Source organism: Corapipo altera, unplaced genomic scaffold (assembly GCF_003945725.1).
Source record: "Corapipo altera isolate COAL_440 unplaced genomic scaffold, ASM394572v1 48b, whole genome shotgun sequence".
Taxonomy (NCBI): Eukaryota; Metazoa; Chordata; class Aves; order Passeriformes; family Pipridae; genus Corapipo; species Corapipo altera.
Genome location: NW_020884884.1, coordinates 13,142,675 through 13,160,714, shown reverse-complemented (window position 1 = coordinate 13,160,714; position 18,040 = coordinate 13,142,675). Strand labels below are relative to the sequence as shown.

General features: G+C 36.5%; 1 protein-coding gene across 2 annotated transcripts in view; it reads right to left on the bottom strand.

Annotated features, from left to right (window-relative positions):
* Positions 1-556: 556 nt before the first annotated feature.
* BTBD9 (BTB domain containing 9) overlaps positions 557-18,040 on the bottom strand; it is a 117,721-nt gene continuing 100,237 nt past the window's right edge. The window contains exons 11-13 of one of the 2 annotated variants that reach the window (XM_027641723.1): positions 13,683-13,761; positions 9,971-9,988; positions 557-9,265 (exon numbers count right to left, since the gene is read on the bottom strand). In XM_027641723.1, coding sequence (XP_027497524.1) covers positions 9,161-9,265; positions 9,971-9,988; positions 13,683-13,761 — 202 coding nt within the window. In that variant the 3' untranslated portion in view covers positions 557-9,160. The remainder of the gene's footprint in view (positions 9,266-9,970; positions 9,989-13,682; positions 13,762-18,040) is intronic. The other variant, XM_027641724.1, reaches the window with a different exon arrangement.

Below are 18,040 nucleotides of genomic sequence, written 5' to 3'. Positions count from 1 at the left end.
GCATGAAGTTCTGAAATCCAGGCAAGGCTTACAAAAATTCTGTTCAATATGTGAGGCTGATAAGATAAAGGAAGATAAAGGCCCACTATTATGAATCAAACATTCAGTGCTCCCACATTTCATGGCAGTCTGATGAAATCAAGTGCTAAATACTCTGAAAAATCAAGCCTTTTTCTGGCTTGTTTGAAAACAAAATCCCAAGTCTCAAAATATTTCCCCACTTTTTTTGTGAAATGAAATAAATACTCATACACTTCATCCAGAGTGTACAGCAGCACATCCTGGTAGCAACATCCCACAGCTGTTGTTCTCAGTGTTCACAGTAGTTTTGTGGATGCTGACTGGTCTGAAAGTCACTGCAAAAATCACCAGCATTTTCTATATTGATATTAAGACTGTCATTATGAGTTAATATAACAACAACGACGTTATTAACTTCCTTGCCATGACGAACAATCAATACAATTCTGCCAAAACTCTTCTATTCATGCATGCAATATGTGAGCAGCACCAGACAAGTCTCTACCATTATTTTAACAAAACTACAGACAAGCAGTTAAGCACAAAAGATCACTTTATTTTTCAAATCATACCCCCTCTCATTCTTGAAAAGGTGTATTTCTAATTGTCACTATTTTAAATATACTCTATATTTTCCTGTGAAGTTAAATACTTTGAAGAAGAATCCCCAAAGAAATAAATACAAAGCACAACAGTTTCACTTTATGATTTGCTTTGAGCATTGTCTGGTCTGGCATCCACTCTGTCAAGTTTTGCTGTTCTTTGAAACTCTTGAAAAAGAAATCCACAGTCAGCATTCCTTGCTCTCCAGAGCCCTCTGCTTATCAGCTGTTAATACAAACTGTTAATACAATGCCAGAGCATGCACAGAATAGCTTACAGCAGTTTAGTAATTCTAAAACTTTCATTACAAATACACATGTTGCTACTAAGGAAATAACTGGGATGCTTCTTTTCTGGATGCACATAGAAAATTCCATGTTACAAAATGTTGTTTGATGATGTCCACGTCTGCTGGTGAAAAGGAAATCAGTACTAACAAGGTTTGCCGGGTTGTACAATGGATAACTTACAAAACCAGACAATTCCCAAAGTTATCAACTGGATCAACTGCAGCACAATCTGCAACCATCATTTTACCTGAAACCTAATTAGCCCAAAGGGTTGGTAATGCACATCCATTGCAGTATAAAATGATACCAAGGTCATCAGAACATGCCTTGTGGGGTTTGTTCTCATATGATGAGCACAGTCCAATGCAACAGCACGGCTCCTGCTCACAGCCAGAAAGGGAGGTCTGACGTTGCAATTTTATGGCGGTTGTCATGGCAATGGAGAGGGGAAAGTAGTCCAGTGCAGGCAGCATCATGTCCCTTCAAAGAGAAAGTTGAAGCACTTCCCATACCAGAAGCTGCTCTCCTGAAAAGCTTTTCTTGAAAGAGGTATCAGCGTGAGCCTGAATGGGTGTGGCTGTGAACTCATCCCAGTAACATGTCTCACCTGGAACAGTACTCCTGAAAATGCAATCATGGTCTGGCAGGCTGATTTCGCTACATACACATGAACTTAAGGAACATACAAAGACTATGATAAATTCTAAAAATTGCAGCTGAAACTCGTACCTGTTCACAACAAGGTCTGAGGTAGTTTAGAACCACTCTATGAGAAAGAAGGAAAGGGATTTAATGCACAAAAATTTCAAGATACAATTATAATTGCTACAGAGAAGGGGAGTGTAACAAAGTGTAAAACAGATTTAAACTACTGTCGGTCAGGAAAGAGGAGCTAAACACAGAAATAAGTGAAAAAGTTCACTAAAAGCTAAACTTCTATTTAGCCTGGCTCTGAACATTAACATTCACTACAAAAAAACCCCAAAAACCAAACAACAAATCCAACAACAATAATGAAATTGAGCAAAGCAGAAAGGAAATTTTACAAGAGATTGGACAAGGTTAACAGGCATAGGGTCCAAATTGTGAAGTAGCACTGAACTTCACAAAGTGAATCCACATGCTCAGTGTGATGTTTGGATCTCTGACAGCTGAAATACCTTCACACAGGGCCACTGAAAAGCTAGAAATGCTTTTGAGATTCACTTTTGATGATGCAGTTTATTTAGAAAAGAATATTTATGTACAATCAATGCATTAAGCAATGCACAACTAACAAATTGAGCATATATCTGGGGCATCAGGGTGAGAAAGAAATACTTACATTTATATTTAAGCATAATTTAGATTAACCAGCACAAAACCTGACCTATTTCTTAAGTCAACAGTACACTTCTTACTGATTTTTCTCTTAAGGGTAACAGATTTTAAACAGATTAGGGAAGTACAAGGTCCAAAAGGGTTAGTATTTTGCATATCCATAGACAGCCAAATTTAAATGCTGCTCACTAGCACTTGTCAGCCTAGTGGCAGTTGCCTTTAAAGTCTGATGTGATTGAAAGGGGATGAGGATATTTTATTCAGCATATGACAAAGAGGAAAAATAAAGTTTTAAAATTCCTTAAAATATCACAATATGGAGGAAAGCTGCAGGGAACACCAGTGATATGATGCTAGATAGGGAGGAAAAGAGAAGTAGTAACAAGCAGATTGGGGAATGCATGTAGGAAAAAGTAATAGCTGAGAAGACTGGAGACAAACAGAACTAGCTCAGACCACAAGAATCATATCTTTGTGTTGCTCTTCCCATAAAAACTACTAAAGCCTCACTCCCTACGTTCTCTTTTAGTGCTCACATTCAGGTGAGTGAGATTCCTTAACAAAATTCCCTAAATTAAAAAAGAAAGGGCATGCAGAAACACATCTTTGCCAATAGTCACTTCAACTTGGGTAACACATACATTTTCTTTGCTATATATGCACAGATGCAACCGTGCAATTCCATACCAGTCTTTCCCTTAAACTGCTCCTTGCAACACCAGCTCTTGCTTTAAATGACATTTTTAAATCTAATCATCTACCTTCCATGAATTTTGTATTATTGTATAAAAACATTCACTTTAAGTATTTACGTCTCAAAATGAATAAGGGACATAATTCCTGAAATAGATCCAAAGAAGAAGAAGAAATGCTTTACTGTGAGGGTGGTGAGACACTGGAACAGGTTGCTCAGAGAAGCTGTGGATGCCCCATCCCTGAAGGCGTTCGAGGCCAGGTTGAACGGGGCTCTGAGCAACCTGGTCTAGTGAAGGTGTCTCTGCCCATGGCAGAGAGGCTGGAACTTGATGATCCTTAAGGTCCCTTCCAATCTGAATCATTCGATGATTCCCTGCTTCCTCTACTGAAAAGAAGCTGTGATAACTACTGTTCACTGGCACATAGCTCAGACATACAAACTCTCATCTGAACAGTAATACTGTCCAACTTACTTGATATTTCAGGAGTCAGCTGTACTTTTTGGACATGTAGAATTTGGTGTAAAAGATCATATAGGTTTGTTTTGTAAATTCCTCAGACTACTAAATACATACTGAAGTTGTTCATGTATATCTGCCAAATCTCAGGAGTCACTGGATAATTCAGAAAATTATGACAAACTAGGTTACCTTGTTTTAACCAAGCATCTGCACAAAGAAAATAGATGTGCCAAGATAATAAATATGAAAAGAATGAGTAAAAGTTCATTTTACCAATAGTGCAGCTTTCCTCCTCTATTATAGCTCGGGGCCTAAAGTAATAGGAGGCACTGGAGAGGCATGTTTACACCTGTGCAGGGTGATGCCACCACTCATTCAAGCTTTTAGTAATCTGAACTTCAATTCCATTATGGTTATGTAAGGAATCAATTATCATTTTTTGCCAAACATCGAACTACATTATTCTATTAAGGCTGGAAGGAATGAGTAAGAGAAGAGAAATAATTCTCTAATGACTGTTTGGTGATAATGTCCAATGCCAAGGGTGGAAGGAACTGATTCTTCACCTCCACCATTTGTATGTATCATAGTAATGAAACACATACAGAATGATAAAACTGGTATGTAGTTGTACTGCCAGTCTATTGGTAAATGACAGATATCTGTAGTTTCCTCATTCTATACTGAAGTTTTTAATTTGGACTTTCTTTCTCTAAGAAAAGCAGCAGGGTGGCTTTAAAACTTTTCACAGTAAACAGTCAAACACAGACCCAGATTCTATCATGGAATATGAGTGAGACTTTGACACTATCTCAGCCAAAGCTTTGCAATGAAAGCTTGGGAAGGGCCAAAAAGACTGCAGGGTGTTTTTGAGCAGTTAACTGAAATCATATGAAGGCTCACTCTGTAAACACTGCAAGCCATAGCAGACAAGGCAGCTAGGAGGAATATCTGTGTTCTTTGGACTGCAGCCCTGCCTTTGAAATTAGCATTTAACTTGCTCTATGTTTTATACACCCCAGCCAAAACACCAATACTTGACAACTGGGCAACAAAGCACTTTGGACCTGCTCACCCACATACCTTGTTTGGACATTAGTACTTAAGTAACCATAACATAGTCACCATCCTGCCATACCACAGGAGCAGCAGTTCAGACATGCCTGAAGACATTTTATTTGTTTGTTTGTTTTTAGTTTTGGAGCTTTAGAGCCTGTTCTAAATTCAAGCTACATAATTAGCTACTAGCTTGATTTAACATATATATATGTGTGCACACATATATGAACATTTAGGTACTCCTAAAACCTGACCCAGAACTTTTATTTTTGTATCCTGAACAAAGCTTTGTGGAGCTTCTATATATATATCTAAGTTAACTAGTAAAACTGACAACAACAATCAGTTCAGAGAGAACTAATGATTCTAACCTAAATAGACCATTAACTGAGAAACTGGGATGAGAACCAGGCCTCGAGCACCCCCTGGGATCTAAAAACTATTATTTCTGAAGCATGGTTTAGTCCTCTGGCAACTAGTATGACACACAAGCCTAAACGTTTACTCTTAAATATATTAATTCTTACTGGTTCTGATTATTTGCTAACTACTCTAGCCACAACAACAAAGTTACCAATGCATTCACTTGCTTATCTGACAGTATACTAACATCTGTCAGAATATCAGCCAATTAATATCTTCATAGAGAAATGCAATGTATAGCATGTGAAATCAAATCTAAGTTCTAGTTCCTTATTGAGTGTCTCTGAACCGGCATCACTTTTATTACCAGAACTACGAACACACAACAATCAGACAAGAATGGCATTAACTTTGTCTTCTAATTTTTGTACTGAACATTTAATTAGATTGCAACAATTACAGACATCTTTTGCTTTCTTTCACGGAAACTAACTCTCATCAAGTCAGATACTCAACTGAAAATCCTCTAATGTTACCATTAGTAAAGATGAAGATGCATGAAATTGAATTTTTCAGTAATGCTGAGAAGCACTGAGCTCTTACATGAGTTGTCATAATAAACAAGAAAACCTGATTTTCGTGAGGAAAAAAAGAAAGAAAGGGAGCTCTAAAGGAAGGAAACTGCAATGAAAAAGAGTTCCTACTCTAAGAAAATTGGTATGTCTTTTACATTAGACTTGGGTTAACCTCTCTCATTGCAATTCCATTTAACAAGTCGTTTGACCTTATTTTAGAGCTGATTGGAAATGGATTGAAAACAGAGCTGAACAATTTTGTCTCACTTAAAAAATTAATTTTCCCAGATAATAATTTTCCCCTACATTTCTGTGAATAAAAAATCCTTTTATTTGCATTTCGGAAAAGTTAACTAAACAAAAAGATTTTTAGAAACGCCTTTGTTGAGCTCCACATGAGTTAAGTCTAAGTCTGAATTCAACCCATGGAAGAAAAACTGAGAAAATGAGGCCTGGGGAACTTAAAGATACTAAAGTACCAAAGAGAATTAATGGCTCAATAATGACAATATAGTTAGTTGCAGTATGTAGAAATCTAACAGCAGGTCTATTTCATAGTTTCTGACGAGAAAGCCATGAATGCCTGGTCAGTTCTGCTCTATCCTTGTTGCAAATAAAATATGAGTGATTGCACAGTTCTGAATAACTATAGTATTTCATCACTCTGACAAACCCTGATACTAAGCCATAACAGCACTACTTACTTTCACTGAAAGGAAAAACAAAGGTAAAAAAGAAAAGAAAAAAAAAAAACTTCAGAAGAATATACAGGAAGTACATTTGAAATTGGGAGTCAATAAATACAGACAATAATTAGACAGAATGCAAACATTCACACCAAACCACAACTCAATTCTGTGTGGTGTCTTCCTCTGTCACTAGTAATACCTTGCTGATACAACGTTTAAAAGAGGCCTCTTCTAGGCAATACAGGTATTAGGGGTGTTTGTTGGTGGGTAATATTAGAAGACCCAGCAGAGTTCAGCTCTCTGAAAACATTATTTCTTTAAATAAAAAGGGTAAAGGTTGAAAATGTGAAGTTTTGGCAGGGCTTGCCTTAAAACCCTGGGAGCTCACCGGGCTCACCTTGGTGACAGGTTCTAAGAGCAACTCTGTATAAAATAAAGACTGAGAAGGGCCATTGCGAGTAAGTCTGATACTAATACCTGCAGGAAGAGACAATGCAAAGTTGTTGGGTTTTTTATTGATTTATGGGGGTAAGGAAACGAAGAGTCTACAGGACCTTGGGAGTTTTTGCTCTGGGAATCTCATATATGTTCATTCATATTCTTGGCAGAGAGTGAATATCATGGGAAATAGACACTTCTGCTCCACAATGAGTCACAGGACAAGATCAAAAACATGTGCAGTAGGTTATAGTCTACAAGATCATAAAAATTAATTTTGTATCATAAAAATTAATTGTGCACATTAAAGATTGCAAATGGAAAAATCCCATTCTTTCTCTGGGAGCCTAGACTCAGAACAGCTGGCACAACCTTTTCCTAATTTTTTTTTTTTTAACATTCTCTACAACAGTGACTACTAAATACTAACAGCTAGAAAGTTATGCCCTTTGCTCCACAGTTTGACAAAAGCAGACTTGTTTGATCAAACTGCAAAGAAATACCATCACTCACACAAAAGGACTTATATCTACCAAAGGCAAGACACACTCCATGCATCTCAGTAGTTCCAGCATGGATTACAACAGGAAAAGTTTTCTGCTTTTACTTTTCAAAGGGAAAAAAAATTCAACTTTTTGGACCTGTACTTAAACAAGAGGGTTGTGTCCCCAGTAGCTGGTCTCAATTCTTTCATGCTCCAAAGGCTGCTAAGCCATAAGGTAATCAGCCATTAGGTAATCAGATGAGGAGGTGACTGTCACAAGCAGAATCCTGTCCCAGAACTGTCTGAGGCAGCTGTAGCACATACATTAGAAGTTTTATACAGCACAATGGGCATCCATCTTCACCAACAAGCATTCACAAGTCAGGAGACAGCAGTGGGAAGGGAGAGGACTGTATGCAAATGTATGAACTAAACGGTAATTTGGCAATAAAAATACTGTAATATTACTGATAAAGCCTAATCAATTTTATTTGAAAGAAGAAAGGACGCTTTTCTTATTAGAAATTCCTCTGATTCACTGCTACCACCGATTATATTTCTTTTTGGGTTTAGCACAACTAGTATCCAACAGGGAAATTATTTCAAATTAAGTAGTGTGATAAATTAACATACAATTTGCTATGTTGATATAACTCATTTTATCACTATGATTATGGAAAGCAAAACCGTATTTATCCTGTACCAGCTTTGTTTTCTTCTGATGAGGTTATTTATCACCATAGGAAATTCCAAGTTCATAAAACTGGTTAGCTGACATTTCCAATATAATATACTTTGTGAGGAGTAACAATTCTCCTAATCAATTTTGCCAATTACATCAGCATTTGTCTTAAAACAAAATCTCTTTATCCCATACTGAAAGACCAACATGCAGTTCTTCCTAAAAGTCATGCAGGTCTAGAGAGTAAGAGACTGCATCATCATCAGTGTGAAAACAGAATAAGCAAAGTAGCAGGCTATGCAATCCAGACAGACATGGATGGATAATGAATTCTGTGACTGTAAAGTAAGAACCAAATTTTTTACAATACAGTGCAAAAGCATCATATTTTGTGAGGATCATGAGAAATGTTAATGCACACACAGCCTGTGAATTTTTAGTTCCAGACTGTAAAACAATTTTTCTTGGAAAAATGTAAGTTATCTGCAAATTCTTCTTTCTGTATTTGAAGAACTGCTTGTCAGTGACCAGATGCAGTTCCACTTTTCTAAACCAAACATTTTTGATGATCTGCTGCAAGTTGTCTTAGAAACGCAAGCAAAATTTAATCATCTTCAGGAGTGAAAAAATATGCTTTTCTTCAAGATGGATGTTTGATTTAGGAATTTCCTTTTTGAGTGTAAGAAATGACAACTTTGTACTTTGAAAAGTCAACTAAGGTCAAGATTAATATAGATACATTAATTAGTTTGTTGATATCATGAATGCTTTTCTTGTCATCCCACTGATGAATGAGGGAATTTGCATCTCAGCAGGTAAACATGTCTGATACTTCCTTAATCTGCTGTACAGCATTGACTACAGCCAAAAATAAGAGACAAACTGGAATACAGGCTCAAAATTATTTAGAAAACAGATTACTAGTTACAAAGGAATATGAATGAAGAATCACTTTTAAAAATAACATATATGCTGGACTGATGTGTTCCATAAATATTTTTTTTACTAATGAAAGCCTCTAGGGAACAAATACTTATTTCATATGCCTTCCATTCTGCTCCAGTAATTTTAGATTTCCACTGTAGCTCTGCCTTTTATTTCCTTCTGTTTTCCTTGCCTTAGATTAGAGAGGTAGGGTGTTAATGGGGTAATTGATGAGGATTGAAGACCTATTTTCTCACCCCTTGAAGACCAGCCTGATTTGAACAAATCGAGGACAGTGAAGCAGTCTCTTCATGTGCTCAGGAAAAGCTTTTTCCATTTCAACGTTTCCAGCTTTCAGACATAGTCCCCTTCGTTCACAAAGAAAGAAAAGGTCCCAGCACAAGAAGGTTCTGAATAATTTCACAGAATGTCATCAAGGCTGCAAAAGCTCCCTTTCAACCTTCTTTATTGTTGGTGAGCATGTGAACGCAAGGTGGATCCGAGAGGGGAATGCAGGGGACTAGTGCTTGCAGCTCAAACAGGGCGAGAAACAAGCTACTGTCCAGCAGTCCCCACCTCTGTTGATGCTACTTCCTTACTACTCTCGTCCTTGTGGGTACTGTTTTGTGCTGGGCACTCAAAATGCACACAGTGAAACACCTGGAGAGAACAAAAAATGAAGATAAAGCAAAACAATTTAATGGTGGCAAAAGCACGATCAAAGTAAGATGAAGTCTATATGGAAGTATGCAGGCCAGATCAATGACAAAGTAATTAGTCAAATTAGAATGTTTCGCCATGAAGTCAAAAACATTTATCCATGGGCAATAAACTTTAGAAAAGGACACCAGTGGAGCAAGAGAAGGCCTTCAAATTATACCAACCTTTACATATGGCACTAAAAATCAGAAAAATGCTTCAAAAGTGGATAGAGATATTTGTAAATTATTCTTTTCCTTGACAAGTAGCAGAAATATCTACTACATGCTATCAGATGACAACAACAATTATATTGTCTTAAACATATCTTACAATATAATTACTTCCTCAAAAGGCTGAATGTTCACGTACACTAGAAATGAAATTTAAATCATTACCAACATGATTTTATTTCAAGATTGCCCTCTGCTGTAACAGCAATTGGAGCTCTACAGACATGTCCTGGAGTATGTAGAAAGGCATTCAGAGTGTCCACGGAGGCTGCTGCTTCATCAGATGAAATATTCCATTTCAAACAGTGATCATTTACTGATGTTTCAAACAATATCTGGGACCAGTGTACAGGTGACTGTATCTTAGAGGACCATCTGTTTAAGCATTTTTTCCATTTTATTTTCTACTTTACTTACTCTTACTTCTACTTACTTCTTGTTCTTGAAGTGCCTGGGAGGAGAAGGGGGAGGAACTCTTTAAAATTGTTACAAAACTTCTTTCCATATGATTTCTCATTGCTACGAATTGCACAGCTTTGCTACAGACTAAACATAAATCTTTTCTTATACTGTTTTAAAATCTGCTATTTTCTCATGCCTTATTGTTTTAAAGCTAAAGCTCATGAATATTAAAACCTGAATTTTAAAATTACTGTCTTAACTTTGTATGCTTTTATGACATTTTCTATAATTCTTGTTGAGAGCAGATCATGTTTTTAAAGCTCTTCTCACAAACAAAGATAATCTCTTATAATCTTAACTGCCCTTTCCCAGACCCTTTCAAGTTAATGTGGGCAAAATCAAATACCACAAACAAGACATGGACATACTACATATTCATACAAGACTACATAATATTATATTTTCTATCCTTTCTTCAATACAACCTAAAATCCTATTATTCTTTTTGACCATCCCTGCTCAAGTGCACACTGAGCAGACATCTGTGTTGACATGTCTGCAATAGCCCCAGGTCTTTTTTGAGGATGTAGCTAGTTAATTCCAATTCTGACAGCACACATGAAATGAATAAAGTATTCACAGTCACTCGTTTTTTTTTTAATCCCCATTATATTTTCTTGTGCCTCTCAGTGTAAGAATTCTTGCAGTTCTTTATACAGATACATGGTGATGCATGCTTATATTTCTATATTTATGTACATGCTCACATGCATTGCTATGCCTTTATAATATATACACTTATGAGCAGATTACAAATCCACACCCATAGCCACATACAGACACATGTGCACAAAATGGTTTTTCTCTGCTATTCTTCTGGCGAGTTTCTTTCTGAAGCTGAACTAATTCCTACAGCGGCATGAATTCTCTCCGTCTGTTACAGTTCTTGAGAAGCTGATTTTTGTATTTAGTTACACTTCTCGAGAAGCCCCTTTTGTACTCATCTCGCCCCCGTGTTTTTAAAGTAACAGCTATTCTCATTTTTCCAGCTGCACTTACAAGGATAAGGCCTTGCAGAAAAGAACATTCTCTCACTTCCGTAAGATGCTGCTTTCCTTGAAAGGCAGCACAGTCTAATGAATGGGATAGAAGTCTTCAAATCAGAAGATTCCATATTTCTACTGTATCCCACAACAATAGTGTTTATAATTTAAAACCTCACTTTACATAGTGATGCAGATTTTTTAAATACAGCGTAGGTAGCAATAACATTTATCTAATACTAGTCTAGAAAGTCAGAAGTACCTGATCCTTATATTCTAAATTTAATTTTTACTGATTCTTTCATACTAAATTCTTAATGCTCAAAACATCTGGCACATTAACAAGCCTGTGAATTTAGAACATTTTTCTCAGTTACTCTGCCACATCAAAATGTAAAGAATAGAGCATGTGAGAGAAGCATAAGACTGAGAAGCACAACTGAGCTCAATCGCTTCAGCTGGTATCGGAATTAAGTATTTCAGAACAGTATTACTAAACCAAAGAATCTTGCATGTGTTTCTCTCAAAAGAAAAAGATGACAGTTCAGCATCATCCTCTGACCCACATCAGTTATACTTCTCATGGATATTTTAAGAAAGGTCAGACATACAAAGAAGGAAGGCCAAGTACATACACACTGGTGCAGTAATTTGTAAGATAAAGCTCTCACATCAGCAACTAGATGTCCTTTTCAGGTCAGTAATACTGAAGAGGAATAACAAGGTAAACTTACATAAAGTATCAGGTGACCTGTCTGACAAATAAATGAAGACAAGAACTAAGGAAAAGTAATCCTTTTCTCTACAAAAGTAGCATGTCTGGGAGCTCAAGAGAAAACCCCAAAGTTACAATTCTATCTTGTTCTAATATACCAAAAAAAAAATTCAAATATCAGGTCAAAAAAATCATCGTCTTCCAAAACCTGGAAAACATGGCAAAGGTAAAAACAAGTTTAAAAGATTAAATAATTCACAAAGTGGAGAAATTTTATGGGATTTTTTTGCAAGTCCAAAAGTCAGCTCTTCACTTGGGGAAGTACAGATTGTGCTTCAAAGTTCAAAGGTATGTGTTGGTACAACAAGCAAGGAGTATTTTTGTACCTATTACAATAATACTCCTTGATAAAAATATGTTGCCATTAGTATATTTTATGTAAAATGAGAATGGTTTGACATAATATACAACCAGCTATGGGCAAATAATTATGGAAATTGCTGGTATTCTTACTGAAGAGACTACTGAGACCACAGACTCCAGAACAAACCAAGACTTCGGTTATGCTATTATTATTTAAATCAGAAATATGAAAAATATCTTGCTTCCTTGTTTGGAAAATTAAAATTTATGCCAAAATATTACAGATCATTTGTTTAATATATCTGTAATAATTTAGTAATAACGTGCACACCAATTATGTTCCTACTTTAAAGGATTCAGGAGAAATTAAAAAATAATAATAAAAAAACTAAACTAAATTAGTGTTGGGCACAGATTTTAAAAACAAAAGAGGAAAAGACCAAGAATGTGTCTATAAACACCAGCATGTGTTTATAATTCCACTGCGCCACTACATGAATAGCTGTAACCTCAATTTACACATACTGTTCTTCACTAGTTATGCATTGCTCTATATAAATAAATTACACAGGATATTAAAATCCTTGAAAATAGTAACCAGTTTGAAATTGGAATTACGGTTAAAAGCCCATTACTCTTCAGGGCTTAAAGCTACCTTTGAGAATTAAAAGTTGAAAGTGATATATACTGTAGGCTGGTTTGCTAGGTTCACTCAATGCACCTCATTCTTTTTTGACAAAGAGTTGAGAACGTACAAACACTGGTACGAGAGGAAACAAGACTGTCATTATGTAGTTGACAAACTCTAACTAATCCAAATGTAATAGTGCTATCTCAAGTTCTTTGTAAAGCGTGAAAGTACAATGGTTGGTGGTGAACTACACGTGTGGGATGTAGACATGCATGTGTATACACAGAAGCAGCAGCGTTTGGTGTCTCTTACAGTCTTGTCGTATAAAGTCCTAATCTCACAAAGACTTACAAATATTGTTAAATTCACATATTGTAAATTGTTTCATTGAAGTCAAGTGTAAAATCTGGACTTCATCTGAGACAATGCACAACGATTACAAAAGACAGAAGCACAAGTAAATAAAGAGAGGATGATACTGCACTTGGTTGGTTAAGGCCCATTTTTTTTCTGTATAAAATTAACAATATCTCTTGGTTTGGCCACTATTATTCAAATGATTTAACAGGTATGAAAATTGATTATAAATGAATCTTATGCAAATAAGATTTTCTTAAAAATATGGGATTTTTCTTATGTTTTATGAATTAAAAAGATAATATAAAAGTGATAAAAACCAAGTAAACAGAGACCATACACCTTTCTAGTGTGCTAAAATGGTATTTTCATCGTTTATTGAATAAGGATTAGTTTAAAACCAAACCCAGTAGAAATGTTTGATGGCAGTGTGGAAAGGTCAAAACCAGGAACAGATAATAACATCGTTAAACACTCACATAAGAAAAGCATTCATTCTAATTTTGCTAGATTGCCAGAGCAAAAAAATTAGGTGTGTACATTTGAGAAGGCCTTATCAATTTCACTGCAAGATACGAAAACCTGTATCGTTGTGTATGCATGAAGAATGTAGGTTTTCTTAAAAGTTCCTTACCTCATTAGCTGTGTTGCGAGTTCCAACTATTCTGATAAAAGATGCAGGCTGTTTATCAAAAGTGATTGTTTGCCAGGATCTACAAAGAAAATCCAGAAAGACATACAAATATTGAACACAGTCACAAAAGAATGCATTCAAGTGACTGTATGTACTATTATCACTTAATAGGGCAAATAGAGAAACACTTTCCATTGCCTGAATTTCCAGCATTCCTCCCTGTCCTAGTTAGAACAGCTGGGACCGATTCATCATTGGATGAGTGTAGCCCAAAACTGTGTATTCTATAGCCCTCCATGCCATTTCCCAGAAACTGTTGTCAGTAGAGGCCTGCGAGGTGGTCCCCCCACCATGCTCCTGTCCTCATGCCCTTTTGTGGAATTCCCTGACTGAGCACCCTCACACCCTTTTATGGAATTCCCCACTCTGAGGGAAGGACTGAACATCCTTTTATGGAATTCCCCGCTCTGAGGGAGGGACTAATCATTCCTGCCTGAGCTGGAGAATATACAAACCTGGAGTTTCAGAACCTTTCTACCTCTCGTGGGATCCAGAGGAGGACTGCAGCTCAGTGCTCTCAGCCGGACTGAGACCACCACCCTCAACTGAACTGCAATCACCACTTTGGCCGGACTGCAGCAGCTCTCCTACCATCAGGTTTTTCCCCTCTCTCTTTGCTTTGGACTCAGGGGGGCCCAGGGAGCACCGCTTTGTTTGTGCCCTGGGGTGTTGGGTTGTACATTTGGGCTTTGTGGGTTAGGGCCGGTTGCTTGTCCGTGTGGTCGTACTTATTGTATTATTTTATTAAATTGTTATTCTGATTTGTAATCTCTCTTTTGAGTTGGGTTGGTTTCCCCTGCTGGTTAACTTTTAAACTAGCACACTCCCTCATGTTTATTTTTAAGTGTCTTGACTCTGCTTATGTGATTTCATACATACCTTATACCACTATAATTTGTGTGCAGGAACATTAATCATACTATTGTTGAAAATTAAGAAAACAGTAAAAGAAAAGAAGCCTAAAGTCTAAAATCCTTGGCTAATATTGACTATATTAGATAAACAAAAGGTCAGACAAATAAAAGTAAATGCATTCTCCTGTTAACTACTCATGAGAAATCATCAGAGCTTGGTTAAAGAAATTACAGATCTAGGGAAAAAAATCCAACAAAACAAACCACCCAAAAACTCAAACTCGTCTCACTCTAAGTGGAGCAGTAGAGGCAGAGGAGCCAAGCTTCCTTTGTGTGGGTCAAGGTCCTTTCAGAAAATTATAAGCGACGCAAAGCATTCTTTGCAGGTCAGGTCGTGAAGATTTCCCCATCCTGACACAGAGGCAGTGAGGAGAACAGACCACTCCTCCAGAGCTGGCATATAACTTTTGGGGCTAGACTGAGAACACTAGAGGTACAGCGGGACCAGTATAATCTTTGTTTCTTATTCATACTGTTCTGATCTCGGTGAGGGGCAGCACCTCAAGTAATGTAATACACAGCAGGAAAAGGACACAACTTCCTACATACCTTTGTGCTTATAGAACACACTGACAGTAAAACACAAGAAATAAAAAAATACCAGGAAATAGAGGTTTCGGTTTGGTACCAGTCTTCCACTATACTAGATTAGTACTTGAACACATTAAAATTTAAATTATTTTACATCCATAAAACATGCAAATGAGATACACCATTTAACTTTTTGCTGAAACAGACTCTATCACAGATGGTTTCAGAAATAAAATGGAGTTAAGTCTAACCTGATTAACTCACTACAGAAGTAAAACATTGGATAGTTTTCCAGCATGGGTTCAGAATACCTTCAGAAGTGTTCTTATAAGAAAAAAGGACCAAAGCAAAACTGGAATAAAACACTACTCACCATCAATAGACTATCCCAAAGCCTGGCAGTATGAACAAATTGGTTGCTGACTATTTGTCAGACACTTGATTTTTCCCTTAGTAGAAAAAACCTTTTGTCACAAACATCGCATTTCTGGGATTAATTTAGTCTGCTATTACTTCTATCACTGCTGTCTGGTTGCTTTTGCTTAAAGAAGATTATGAGCTCAACTGAGACTGAATTTCAAGTAGTTTACTGGTCTTACCACATGAGGTAATGGGTGTAACTAGAGTTACTCATGATAACAGAAAGGTGTGGTCTGTGGCAGGCCTCAGACGTACAGCAGTTATCTACCTAACAGCATGGTTTATTTATATCCCTCATATGGTTATACCCTTAATTTAAAGCTCAGGCTGTTTCTTCATGCTCTAAATAAAATACAAAAAAATGAGAATGGATTATTTTGTTGGCTGTCCCAAGATCTGGACATTTAACTGTTATGATTTAAACATTTTCCCCCTAAACAGGACAGTAATTCCTGAATTTCTTTCTCAGATTACTCTAGTACAGCCAGTCAGTTAGTCCCCATGGCCAAACAGAACTTGTTACCTTGAAGTACAAAGTCCCAAAGATGAGCAGCTGGGACAATAAGATGATCACAACACTACTTCACACAACAAAGCATTGCCATAGTTTGCATTATGTATATGCTTTCACATTTACACACATACACACTTTATGCAAGGACAATGATGCTGTAAAAATCAGATTTCCCTTTTTAGTGATTTGGAAAATATTTTAAAGCTATTAGAAATAAAAGAGTATAAAATCCTAAAGAAGCTATTAAGAACAGCCCATGCCTTCCTAGACACCCAGGTAGAGTTTGTGTTCCATGACAAGAAAATACGTTAATTAGAGATCACAGAACAGAATATAAGTGGGTCTGTATTTATTTCTACTATTTCTGAGCACTGGCCAAATAATCACTGCAAGAGCTCAGTGCAGACTTTCCAAGGATGGCAGTAAATGCAGTTGTTATGATGTGATAACAAGAAAGCTGATGCATCTATTTGGAAATACAGCTGAAGAGCACAACAGATAGTAAGAGGGGTTGAGAAAAAGATCTCTGAAGATTGTTTTGACAACACACTTCCAGGTCAGCTCATCCAGGCAGTCCTTAATTTCTCCCATGTCCCACTTCATTAGAAGCCCTTACTTTCTGCTACAATGCTGTTCTTAGTATTGGATTATAATTACGCCTTTAATAATATTAAATCATGATGGAAAAGAGTAAAAAAATTTCTTGAGGATGTGAGGCCTGGAGGGAGATCGGTTTTTCAATAAATTCAGTCCCAAAAATATTTACTGTTTTGCTATGTGTCCATTTTGTGCCTTTCCCATCGGAAAATCAAAATTGTAGGCCATTTGTAGAAGAGTTATTAAAATTCAAGAATAGTGCCACTAGAGAATTAGTACTTGATTGTATAATGAGAAAATTAGGTCTCTTAGTTTATTTCCTTAGCAAAAAGAAAAAAAAAAGTAAAATAGAAAACACACCAAATGGATTTGCGAAGAATCACTTTTGAAATAAGCAAGGCAAACCTTCTTCACTGGAAAGTTTCATGGATTTGGCTGCAGCAGTACATTTGAGAACATCAATATATGCAAAGCAATAGCTCTCCAGTACAGATATAATTATGCATCAAAGAGATAATTTATGCGTGTAACTATACCCATATGAGAAAAGAGATTACTGACAGAACATTATCAAGGCATATCTGACCTCTTTTTGCATTTTTTGCTGATATAACAAATTCACTAAGACTTCTATTTATGTATCAGGCCATAACAATTGTTCAGTGGTGTTCCTTGATTAAGGACATTGTGGGTAAGCCTTAAGTTTCTTTTTAACCTTCCTTCTTTACTACTAGTAAAGCAGTACATATCTAGTCATGCCATGCATATTTGCTTACTTTATATTTTCCTCACAGGAGCTAGTCTTTCTATTCTCAAAATCGCTTTTGATGGTCTTTTCAAAAATTTCCTCCAAACTTTAGACATAGCTCTGCCATCGATTCACACATAAGTCACTGTATTCCAGGAACAGCAGCATTCAAGTATATCAAAAGCACCTCATTTTTAGCCTGGGATTAGATAGTTCTATGTAATAGATGGCATTTCTTCACCTTTACTCCCCATATGCCAAACAAACAAATCTTCCAAACTGGTGGCAATACTTTCACTGTCTTTACCTAGGACATGGTCATAAAGAAGCTATCAGAATTTACTTCTCTCATAAAATGACATTGCTGGTTTTGGACTTTTTGTGTCTCTGTAGTCCTTATTAGTGACCCTCTAACAAATACATTTTTCAGGGTTTAGCTTTATTAAATATTCAGGCAGTGTCAATTTTTTTTTTCTGCTTTGACACATGTCTTGCTGGTTGATTTGTTTTAGATTTGTTGGCTCAATCTGCAGCAGTTCTGGTCATCACTTTCACAACAGAAATAATCACTACC